This window comes from Heteronotia binoei, chromosome 4 (assembly GCF_032191835.1).
Source record: "Heteronotia binoei isolate CCM8104 ecotype False Entrance Well chromosome 4, APGP_CSIRO_Hbin_v1, whole genome shotgun sequence".
NCBI classification, from domain to species: Eukaryota; Metazoa; Chordata; class Lepidosauria; order Squamata; family Gekkonidae; genus Heteronotia; species Heteronotia binoei.
In genome coordinates this window covers 138,689,700-138,702,378 of record NC_083226.1, presented here as the reverse complement: position 1 = coordinate 138,702,378, position 12,679 = coordinate 138,689,700, and the positions used below count along the sequence as shown (strand labels likewise).

The following is a 12,679-nucleotide window of genomic DNA, read 5'->3' as shown; positions in this document are numbered from 1 at the left end:
GACTTCCTCAGGCAGTTGGTTTCACCTAGGGTTGCCAAGTCCAATTCAAGAAATATCTGGGGACTTTGGGGGTGGAGCCAGGAGACTTTGGGGGTGGAGCCAGGAGAAATTAGGGGTGGAGCCAAGATCAAGGCTGTGACAAGCATCATTGAACTCCAAAGGGAGTTCTGGCCATCACATTTAAAGGGACAGCACACCTATTCAATTCCTTCCTTCCATAGGAAATAATGAAGAATAGGGGCATCTTCTTTTGGGGCTCATAGAATTCGACCCCCTGGTCCAATCTTTATGAAACTTGGGGGGTATTTTGGGGAGAGGCACTAGATGCTATACTGAAATTTTGGCACATCTACCTCAAAAAACAGCCTCCCACCCCCCCACATCTCTAGGAATTCCCTTCACCCAGCTGGCAACCCCCACCCCCCAAGAGGGAATATTCTCTTCCGAGCCCTTCTCCCCCCCGCCGCCCAACTGTAGAAATCTTCATCGTGTCCCGCAGGTCAGCCAGTGAGGGCATGCAGGCGATCCCTAGAACTACAAAGAATTCCAAAAGTCCAGATTCCCGGAGGGGGGGGGCTTAGGTCCAGCCGAGGAGGACTTTTGTTCTCCACCTGAAGCACCCCCCCGCGCGCATTTCTAGGCATTTCCCATCTTGGCTGGAGCTGACCTCCCCGGCCCCCCGCCGCCCTTTACCGAGGCTCTCCAAACCGGCCGGGGCACCGCGCCTTCCCTCTTCAGCGCAACAAGAGCCTTCCAGCCGCAGGGCCAGCCCAGCTGCGTGCCGCCTTCCCAGCCGGACTCCACTCCCGGCGCCTTGGCTCTCTCCGGTCCCCGCCCCCCCCAGGCCTGGCTGAGCAGCGAAGGCTGCAGGGAGGCCGCCGCTTGGTCCCCGCGCCCGCGACGCCTGACCGGCGCTCCTCCAGCCACCAAAGGCGAGGGCAAGGCAGGAGGCAGGGCCCTAGGGAAGCGCTGTGGCTCGCCTCTAGCAGCAGCGGCGGGCAGCCAGCCGGGAGTGAGGCGCGCCCGGCACCGCCGCCGCCTCTGGAGCCGCTGGCTGGGCTGCCCTCAAGGGTGGGAAGGGAAGGGGCGAGAAGCTGCTGGGTGGGAAGGGTCGCCATTCCCCCCCGCTTTCCAGATTTTTGTCCAGCGGGGGGAGAAGGTTCCAAACCGGGGGTCCCCAGGCCAAGCGGGGGATTTGGGATGCCTAGTTCCACCAGTGGGAGGCAGCAATTGAGAAGGCTCTTTCCCTAGTTGTTTTTAGTCTTGCCTCCCTTGACCTGTGGATCAACAGTAAATTTTGTGTTCCTGATCTAAGTACCCTCTGGGGAACATGTGGGGAGAGACAGTCCCTAAGGTTGGCAGGCCCTCAGCCATATAGGGCTTTAAAGGTAATAACCAGTGCCTTGTAATGAATCTGGTATACCACTGGCAGCCAGTGCAGCTCCTGCAGCCCTGGCTGTATGTGCTCCCACATGGAGAGCCCCAAGAACAGCCTAGCTGCCCCATTGTACACCAGCCGTAGTTTCCGGATTCAGGACAAGAGCAACCCCATGTAGAGGGCATTACAGTAATCCAATTTCAAGGTATCTTAGGCTGAAAGTCTGTGACTGGTCCAAAATCAGTGTGGACCAAAGCAGGAGGGAAGTGACCTCAGTAGGGTATATGGCCATTTTTTTCCTTGGGAAGTTATCTTTGCCATCTGGAGAGCAGCTAATTCTGAGTGACCCTGGAGGTCCTTCCAATTCTATGATTCTATGAATGTACGAAATAGATTACAAGGTATAAGGCAATGCAGTAAACACAGGTGATTCCTACAGTAGTCATTGCAGTGAACTAAAACCCTGTTCCAGTTTAAAGATGCCCTCCTGGAAACTTCCATTCTGTTGCAAATCTCATCCCTTTTTAAAAACACCCTTTTATGTATAACTAGGAATAAGGCCTGTTGTGAAGAAAAATACAACAGGCTCTAGAAGGAGGCTTTGGTCAGGTGCCCCCTTCTACTCTTGCTGTCTTTCTATCCATCCAAGTGAAGGCATTCACTCCCCCCCACACTCACACTTCAAGGGGAGCTGATATATGCCATCTGGAGAGCAATTGTAATTCTGAGTGATTTCCAGCCCTCACCTGGAGATTGGCAACAATGGTTCACCAAGAGGAAATAGCTGGTTTGGAGGGTGGCGTATATGGCATTGTACCTGTCTGAGATCCCACCTACCCCTCAAACCCCACCCCCCCGGAGCGGGGAGATCTTTAATAATGATTTGAATTTTCCAGAAGTCTTTTATGGGGACAAACTTTGAGCAGTTGAACTTTCAAAAGATATTCAAAAGGTCTTTTCAAACTTGCACAATATTGAAAAGAATGTGATTGTGCACTGGAATACTGTAAATGAGATTGTATTTATTGCTTACTTTGATGCTGTATCAATGTAGAAACTGATTGTCTGTGAAAGTATTGTTAATGACTTAAGATTACTAATATATTTTGTTAAAATTCCATGGTTGTATTGTTGATATATTAGTCTCCAGGTGGAGCCTGAAGATCTCCTGGTATCACAACTGAACTCCAGACAACAGAGCTCTGCCCCCCTGGAGCTGCAGCCCTACCCACACACACCCCAGTAGCCAGGGGAACGCAGTAACAACAACAGCAGCAACTACTACTACTACTTTTTCTTCTAAAAAAGGAAAACCAAGAGGGATAGCTGAAATAAATGGTGAAGCCTCTGAAAATGTTATAGCACTCAGGAAGACATGAAGTGTGTGTTCCCTTCTTCCAACTCTTCTGTAAAGCATAAGGCAGTAAAAATAACTGTCCTGTATTCAACCAGTCACGTTTGAGACTAGAGGAACTGAGCTATAGGGCAATTACATTATAAAGCTAGATGGCTAAGGTTAGTCAGCTGGAAGCTGTTTATCTGTTCTCAGAGCTCAGTGGTCTTGTGTTACTGGGGCAGGGATAACCCCTTATTTATTCTTACTTTCCACTGTTCCTCAGGAGCTTACTACTTAAAATGTTGACTAAGCTAGACCAGAAAACTTCCATTATTGTGCTTCTGTTCTTTTCTATGAGTATTTCTGAAATAAACTTGTAAGGAATAGTCCCTTGAAATGCAAGCAGATGGGAAACTTAGCTGCTGATTTTATGTAAAGTATTTGCCCCTGTGGTGTTAATTAAATTTCATAAGGAATTTTTTTTTAAAAATCAAATGTTCTGTTTTCTGTGTTTTTCCTAGGAAAGAAAAACCAATATCTTTAGAAGCAAGATGGAAAGATGCAGCAGACACAGTAATTATTGGAGGAGGCTGTGTTGGTGTGAGTCTTGCCTACCATCTGGCCAAGGCAGGCATGAAGGACGTGGTTCTCTTGGAAAAATCTGAACTTACTGCTGGGTCTACTTGGCATGCAGTAAGCAAATGGTTCTAAATGAAATCTTGTTCCATACAATTTTCATAGTTACGCTCTTATGCATTCTAAGTGCACTGATTTCAGTAAGCTTAGAATAGAGTGACTGTATAGGATTCAACTGTTAAGGTGAGCTAATTCATAACTATTCCATAAAATTTGTCCTGCTGCTTCAGACCAACATGGCTACGCTTCTGAATCTGTTCCATAAAATAGTTTATCATCATGGTTGTCTTTGGCCCTCCCCCTCCCTGGCTTCCATTGTCTGAGCAACCAAGTACCTGGGGTGTCAGTGTACATGTACATCCTGGTAGTCCTAGCCCCCCTCTTTCCAATGTCCCCTCTAAACTACGTACTTGAGCAGCCGCTCACTAAAACAGGAAACTCCACTCAGTAGCAATCTGGAACTGCACAAAATCTTGCTCTGCCCATTGTGCATTTTAAGATTACAACAGTTATATTCTGCTCAGGATGTGCTCCATTCAGCAGTGGGGCAGGAAATTAGAGCGAATATTGCCTCTTCTTACTGTTCAGATACCTTCCATCAGCTAGACTTCTCACAGCCCAAATTTTCCTCCCAGTGGTCTGGTTCACTGAAAGTGGAGTGGGTTTGTGTGTGTGTGTGTGCTCACATGTAAAGAGAGTGCCATTCCACTGCCCTGACATTCTATCCATTATCCATCTAGCTTGGCTAGGTGTTTGTTCTCAGCATAGGTAAGCAGCTAGGAGCATGCATGAGCAATTTATTCACAGGTTGAGATCTTTAAAAGGGAAAAAAAGATCTTTATTTAGAAAGCACTGCTAAGAACCCAGAGTCATATCAGAATAATGCTATCAACTGTTAGAGAAATCAGGAAATGATCCAAAAAAGCTATGTGCTAAGTTGGTGGTCATGCATTTCTCCCAGAGAAATCGGTGAAAGAACTTGATAAAATAGAGAATGGTTAGTGCAGGCTTCAACTCAGTTTCCTGTTGGTTCCCTGCTCTTAACGTACGCATTTTATATCAAGGGAGCTGAACATTTTAACTTTCCTCCCTAATTGGTAGGTGTTCAGTTTGATCTATCCTGTAATGGGGGCTGTAATTTAATCTTCCTGTAATGGAGGCTGTTCCCTCCCACCCACAAATTCCCACCAAGCCTGTATTTAACCAGTCATCTTACTATTTTCTTGTTTTTAGGGCTCAAGGTCAGAATATGAAAAGTAAACCATTGCCTTTTCCTGGCAGTGTGGCAAATTGTTGCCCTGTTTTCCCCTTCATCAACCATCATAGTTTAGGATTGGCAACCATTTATGTTTACAAAACAAACAAACAATGGTAAGTGCCATGTAGCTGAACTTGATTAATACAGAAGTTTGGCAAACATACTCAACCAGTAGGGTTGCTTTTGTGGCAAGAAATTGTGTATTGGATAGTTCAAGACATCAAAAATATTGTTTTTGCAGTATGGAATTCAGGAAAGCTGATGCTGTTTCTAAGTTGCCACTGTGCTGTCAGGCCAAATGGGCAACACTATAAAAAACTTTAAATGTGAATGTGATATGGTATGAAGTGATAGGTTCTCATTGTTGTCTCTAGATAGATGGCATATAAATGTAATAAATATATTTATGGTACAACGTTAACTAGACTTTTGTCTTGTTAAGTTTGTCAGGTTTTGTCATAATTTGATATACACTCATACTGACATAAAGGAAAAATAAGCAAGGTATCTTCCATATACTGTCCATGACACTTACAGGAAAACAGCCTATTTATATTCCAACAAGACATTCTGCTCCAGAATTCCAGGAGGGGATTAAGGACTCGTAAGTGGATCCATATTACGCAAACTATAGCTAGTTACCCAGAAGAAGTTGTCAGCAGCCGTTACAGAGTAACACAAGATACCAGATCATGTGTCAGTCAGTAGTGGTTAATGTGGTTAAGGTGGACTAGATGCAACTATTATATACCATGTATATGCATGCTGATATGGCATACTTTTATAGTCATTGTATATATTTATATAACACTGTAAAAGCTTCATAAATATAGCAAACATCTCAGATAATTTAAAGAAACTAAACCTAGGTTCAAACTCCAGTTTATTTTTTCTTGGGGGGGGGGGCGGTTTGTACTGTGACTGTCTAAGTGTTTTATCTTTAAGTTGTCTTTAATTTTTTAATTGATTAACAATGGACTCCTTTGCAAAGTTGCTCCAGAGTAATAATGTTCAGTTCCTCTTGACACAGAGATGTGAGTGTTTTCTACACCTGCTCCATGCAGACCACAAGCATAGTAAACTGCAACACTCGCTGCATCTGTGACTAGTGGGGTATCCAAGCTGTTCTTCTGAGGCTGCCATCTTACCGTTCTTGCAAGAATCCAGAGCCTCTGAAGAACATGGTACAAAAGGTACAGCAATCTCCAGCATGATGATGGAATTATGGGGAAAGCTGCGTCTGTTTTCCCTCTGTCTGTCATGTGCCTTTCAAGCTGTTGTTGTGTGGTGTTTTGGTTCAAATTCTCATTCATTAGGGCCTCAAACCAAGCATTCTTTCTCCTGCTAACCTAGTACAGAAGGCTGTTGAAAACATAAAATGGAAGAGAAGAGAGCTGTGGATGCCGTTGTGAGCTTCCTGGGAAAGGGCAGCGTAATGGAAAAGTGAGTGAAGGGTAAAAGTGTCTTCCATGGTTTAAAAAAAATGGAAATGCAATCCAATTTCTTTGTAATGCTGCCAGAACTCATCCCACATTTGATGCTGTTCAGTAAAATTCGTAACTGAGCTGTGTGTCATAATGGTGGCATTTGCTAATTGCAGTCCCCAATTTCTAATCTCAGGCCCAAATTCTATGTTATATTTAACACTTAATCCCTATGGGGATTTGCAGCAGGATACCAGCTGCAAGTTCCCAGTGGGAACTCAGTTCTAGAGTGCCACAGGGTCCCAATTCATTTCCTTTCTTGATTTGGGGATGAGAGTTTCCAACTTCCTCTCCTCCCTGTTTTTCTGACCCTGAAAGGTCTTGTGTTGTTTTCTCTGTGGGAAGATGCTGGGCTTGCACTGAAAGCTTGGCATATTCAGCCTACTGCTGGGTCAAATAATGCCCACTGAGCAGTTTGAGGTGGCTCACTGAGCAGTTTGAGGGACAGTGGCTCAGTGGTAGAGCATCTGCTTGGGAAGCAGAAGGTCCCAGGTTCAATCCCTGGCATCTCCAAAAAAGGGTGCAGGCAAATAGGTGTAAAAAACCTCAGCCTGAGACCCTGGAGAGCCACTGCTAGTCTGAGAAGACAATACTGACTTTGATGGACCAAAGGTCTGATTCAGTATAAGGCAGCTTCATATGTCTTTCTTCCATATGTCAGGAAAGGGGGATGGGGTGAAGTGATTGAATTCCTTCCTCCCCCCTGCATTCCTCAGTCCTGACTTGAATCAGCACTTTAGAATTGAGTTCCTGTGGAGCAGTTGACTTCCTGCTGTAAATCCCCATGGGGATCACATGTTAAATATAACATGTAGCTTGAGCTTCACTAGGGACATCAGGTCTTGTGCTTCCCTGGCAGACCTCCCTCTCCATTTGTGACCACACTGCCAGGGTCTGGCAGAGGGGGGGGGGGGGAATGTTCTAAAAAGCAATGTTACACCCAGCGCCAGCCCTGGGGTGCATGGTATTCCAGGCAGACTCACCACCTGCTGCCCCCTTCCGCGGCAGTGTCCTGAAGCGCCATGCCCCACTGCCCGCAGATGAAGAAGAAAAGCTACGGGGAGGAGGCGGGGCAGACGGGCGGACAAAGGGGGAAGTGGATGAAAAGGGAAGCAATGGGGAGGAGGTGGGGCAGACGGGTGAATGAAGAGGGAAGCAACGGGGAGGAGGGCGGGCGGACGAAGAGGCAAGTGAAGGGGAGGAGATGGGGCAGGCAGAGAATCGATGGGCAGAGAATCAGGGAGGAGTGGGAAGCAACGGGGAGGAGGTGTGATGGGCAGACAAAGAGGGAAGTGATAGGGAAGAGGCGGGCAGGCGGATGAAGAGGGAAGCAGCAGGGAAGAGGCCAGGTGGGTGGAGAATTGATGGGCGGAGCATCGATGGGGAGGAGAGTAAAGCAACGGGGAGGAGACAGGGTGGGTAGGCAGATGAAGAGGGAAGTGGACAAAGAGGGAAGTGATGGGGAGGAGGTGGGGCGGGTGGACAAAGAGGGAAGTGATGGGGAGGAGGCAGGTCGGGCAAGCTGTAGAGGAGGGGAAGGGGCAGGTGGGTGGAGGAAGAGGCAAACTAGCAATTTATCTAGGGCATGGGGGAGGGCTGAATTCAGCATCCCCGCCCTGCTGGCGCCCTAGGCAAATGCCTAGTTTACCTAGTGGGTGGGCCAGCCTTGGTCAAGCCAGAGGCACAACGTCACTTCTAGCATAAACCTGGAAGCGATGTCATATATTTGCATAATGCCAGTGCATTACTCGATGGTTTTACCATTCAGTTTTGTCAGACTACTGTAGCATCACATCATGATCACTCTGATGACGTGAACTCACTTGGTTATTCACTGGAAGTGACGCTGTACCTCTGGCATCATTTTCCCTGTCCCCTCCTACTCCCACTGGTTGTCAGTCTGGTCAACTTAGCCTGACTTCTTAGACAATGAGGCATTGCCTAGAGGCGTTGCCTGGATGCTTAGAAGCATTGCCTCGTTGCTTCGCAAAAGGCCTGATAAAATCAAGGAGAGCTTGTGAAGGCTAAGAAAGAGTCGATGAAGCCAGAGCCTATAGCACAGGGGTGTCAAATGTCTGGTCCATGGACCAGAACCAGCCCACTCAGTGCTTTTAATTAGGCTGTGAGGTCTTTCCCCCCCCTCCCTCCCCCTCCTGTGCTCACCTTTTGACGTTCTGAGGCTGACAAAGTTCCCTGCTCTTTCTGCTTTGTCTTTGACAGCTGCAGCAGGAAGCAAAGCTGCAAGAAAAATGTGGAATGAAATTTCCATTAAAGTCTCTGTGCCCAGATAGATAGGTCCCAAAAACCTTAACGAAAATCCATTCCATGTTTTCCTTGCAACTTTGCCTGTTCTGCAATGTGTTTCATTGGAGCGGAGATCAGTTTCATTGTCAATATTCCTATAGCCAGCTAAAGCTCATGCTTCCTGGAATTGTGTCCTTGCAAGTAAAGTGTTAATGTTTGAGCCAACTTGTCTCTGTTGAATGAGTGAATACTCTGACCTATGAACCCTATGTAGTAATAGGAATTTGTTATCACTGGGGGTATCTAAGGCAGAAGTACAATTACAGTCAGATGGATGCACAGCTCAAGTGATAAGACAAACAGTGGTACAGGAAGATAGAATTAGGCTTTATGATACAGCTACATGTTACCTTGATGGTGTCTTTTTCTTACCTCTTTTCCTATCAGAGATACTTACTGCCCAGATCTGGAAATGTGATTTGGTTTGGAAATGCTTTGATTTGGAAATGTGAAAAGGGGAAAATCTCATTAATCAGTGCTGTGGCTGTGGTCTGAATGTTCTTCCCTTCCTCTGCTGTTTTTAAGGGTCAGTGACAGATTTGGCCATGGATCTTCAGTTTAGCCCTGACCTTATCCTGTATATGTATTTTACATAACGCCTTATCAGTACTTCATCAGTTAGTGAAACAGGCCAGTTTTTAAAACCCAATTGTACACTGTTGAATAGATTATAATCTCTCCACATTAGCTAGAGAGATCCAGGTGGGTAGCTATGTTGGTCTGAAGCAACAGAACAAAGTATGAGTGCAGTGGCACCTTTGAGATTAAAAATGTTAATTCTGGGTATAAGCTTTTCATGTGCATGCACACTTCAGTGTTTGTAATGGAAATTGTTTTGAATTGGAATACTAATAACTTCTCAGTTTGTTGGTGGTGTAAGTCTGTGGTCCTGCCTTTACCAGTGGATGCTTGCACTGGTGTAACTTCTGCATAATATAGTTGGTATTCTATAACTCTTCACAGTGTGGAAGAGATACTTTGAGGAATAATGAAGTGGACATCAGAAAACACCTTAGCAGACCCTGTGGTGCTCATAGGTGCCAAAATGGGGATCACTAGCCTAAGAGAAAGAACAAAAAGAGAAAATATACTGATGTTTATCTGTTGGGTGATTCCTTTTGAAAGGCAGGTTTGACAACATATTTTCATCCTGGAATAAATTTGAAGAAAATCCACCACTACAGCATCAAACTTTATGAGAAATTAGAAGAAGAGACTGGACAGGTGAATAATTTCAGATATATTGATACTAGTTTTGTGAACTATGTTATGCTACGTAACAGCTTCCTAAATCAGCTAGTTTAGTATAGTGCAGGGACATCCAAGATTTCTCACTACCAGGTCACATGATCGGAAATCAACAGCCTTGGACATATGAATTTTATAAAGAACCAGGGCCGGCTTGCCCACTAGGCAAATTAGGCATTTGCCTAGGGAGCCAGGCTGGGGGGGTGACGAATTGGGCTCCCCCCCACCCGGGACAATTAGGCTGCAGTGGACGGGCCACCTCCCTCCCCCAGCACCGGCAGGCCACCTCGCCACCCCCACCCCTGTCCCTGGCACGCTCAGACAAGAGCCTCTTGCTTACCGGCTTTGGCTGGCATCGCAAGAGACCCTTCTGTTAATATCAAGCAGGAAAAGGCTTTGCTCCCCCCCTCCCTTCCTGATCTGGAAGGGAGGGGTGACAACGAAGCCTTTTTCTGCTTGATATTAACAGAAGGGTCTCTTGTGATGCCCGGCGAAGCCAGTAAGCACGAGGCTGGTGTCACTACTCTGAGTGCGCCGTGTGTGGGGGGGATTGGCCTAAATGCTGCTGCCCCCCTCCAAAACCCCTGCCCGCGTGTGCTCAGAGTAGCGACGCCAGCCTCATGCTTACTAGCTTCACCCGGCTTTCTGTTAATATCAAGCAGAAAAAGGCTTCACTCTCACCCCTCCCTTCTGGAACAGGAAGGGATGGGGGAGGAAAGCCTTTTCCTGCTTGATATTAACAGAAGAGTCTCTTGAGAAGCCAGTAAGCAGGAGGCTAGTGTCTGAGCGCATCGGGGGGGGGGGCACGGCGGAGTGGAGTGGAGCGTGGCACCATGTTGCAGCACTGCAGAAAAACAGGAGGGGGTTGGCCTGGGGTGCCGCACGCTTTCAGGCCAGCCCTGTAAGGAACTCAGCCTATACCACTTCTAACTGGCTTAAACTGATAAGGCAGATGCTAGTCAGTAATTCTTCATAATGCCACACTTTCATGATGTAATTGTAGTGGATTTGATTCAAAATATTTTGGTTAGTAATCTCAGGTGGGCTGCCCCTGAGGGTCAAGCATTTGGCCCTTGGGCTACATGTTGGACACCTTTGGTGTAAAGTGTTGGACTAGGATTTGGGAGACTCATTTCAAGCTTTCTGGGTGATCTTGGGCCAGTAACATGCTCTCAGCTTAACCTACCTCATAGAGTTATTAACAGGGTAAAATGGATGAGGGCATTCAATTTGTGCTGCTGTTAGGTCCTTGGAGAAAAGGTGGGCTAAAAATGCAGTAGACCAATCAATCAGACTGCATTTCTGCATCCAGCACATGTTCCTTTAAAATAAACCTCTCCTGCAGAGGTTTTCTGCACATTAATACATTCTGAGCCAGTCTGTCACATATTATCTTGTATTCTAATAGCAAATTCAGCTAGTCTTTGGATAACATAACCTGGTGACTGAAGCTGTGAATGGGCAAGACAAATCTTTCTACAGTTTATTTATTAATTTATTTATTTTTCGCATTTATATCCCGCCCTCCCCGCCGAAGCAGGCTCAGGGCAGCTGCAAGGGCTCCGTTTTTGGAAAAACGTAAAAACTTTAAAAAAATACATTGTTTTAAAAAAAAACCCTGAAAATGATAAAAAGAGCACCTGTGGCTTTAAGCAATGAATTCCCTCAGTGGCTATTGTTAGGCAACCACAGAATTCCAGGCTGAGTTTAAGTGAGGAAAAAGGAGAGGGCAGGGCCCTTTCCTGGCCTATTTTGGCCTTTGAGGGTGGACTCATCAGGGACTGACTAGGGTGCCTGCTCCAGATTGTAAAATTCCTGGAGATTTTGTGGTAGAATCTGAGGAAAGGCTGGACAGGTCTCTGTTATCTGGAGTTGGAAACCATAGGCCTGGCAGTCACTCTGAGTGACTTGGCACCACTTGACTTGTGTCTCAACTAGACCTTGTAGTATTCAACAGTAGCCACCCTATGAAAGTCAGTATGATACAGTGGTTAGAGCTTCAGAGTAGGGTCTGGGTGTTCCAGGTTCAAATCCCTGTCTTGCTGTGGAAGCTTACTGGGTGATTTTGGACTAGTCACATACTTTCAGACTTTACCTCACAGGGTTGTCATGTGGATAAAAAGGTAGAGAGGAGAATAATGTATCCTGCTTTGGTCCCCATTGTGGAGAAAGGCAGGGTATATATCTGAAGATGGGAGGCAGATAAATGTCAGTTGGTGAATGGCTGAGAAGGAGAGGATGAGGCAGGGAACTGTTGCCGCACAACTGGGCCAGAACTCTCCTAGACAAAGGCTGCTAGTAGGGAGAGAGGAACAGTTAAGACAGAGGAGCAGATAAAAGTAGATCAGCTTTTGGGTGTGAAGGAGATAGGGTTGCCAGCTAAAGGTTAGGAAATTCCTGGAGATGTGGGGGTGGTGCCATATGAGGGTGGGGTTTGAGAGGGGAGGGACTTCAGAAGGGTATAATTCCATAGACTCCACCCTCCAAAGTAGCCATTTCCTCCATGGGTACTAGGGTTGCCAACCTCCAAGTGGGGGCTGGAGATCACCTGGAATTACAGCTAATCTCCAGATGAGATCAATTGCCCTTGAGAAAATGACTGCTTTGGATGACAGACTCTATGGCATTATACACTGATGAGGTTGCTTCCCTCTCCAAACCTTGCCTTCCCAAGACTGTGTCCTCAGATCTCCAGGAATTTCCCAAACTGGAATGGGCAACCCTAGGTAAACTGATCTCTGTAGGTGGGATATCTGTTGTGGTTCCAGAAGATTTCCAGGCCCCACCTGGAGGTTGGCAACTCTAGGGGAGAAGGAAGCATGAAAATGGGAGAGGCTGTGAAAGCTTTCAGGAAAGGGAAAGAGGAAATAGTGGGGGATAATGAAATGCATGCCTTCTGTCAAGTCATTGTGGGTTTCGGTTCCCACTTGTTTAACGATTCTGGAATATATAAGGTGTACAGGCCTCAGATTCAGCAGGAGCTCACAGGAGCACAGCTCCTAAACCTTTCTGAGGGTTCCCCCTCCTCTCCCCCA

General features: G+C 46.5%; 1 protein-coding gene across 1 annotated transcript in view; it reads left to right on the top strand.

Moving 5' to 3' along the window:
* DMGDH (dimethylglycine dehydrogenase) overlaps positions 1–12,679 on the top strand; it is a 72,435-nt gene that overhangs the window by 8,226 nt on the left and 51,530 nt on the right. Inside the window, exons 2-3 of the mRNA XM_060235855.1 lie at positions 3,236–3,407; positions 9,522–9,620. Coding sequence (XP_060091838.1) covers positions 3,236–3,407; positions 9,522–9,620 — 271 coding nt within the window. The remainder of the gene's footprint in view (positions 1–3,235; positions 3,408–9,521; positions 9,621–12,679) is intronic.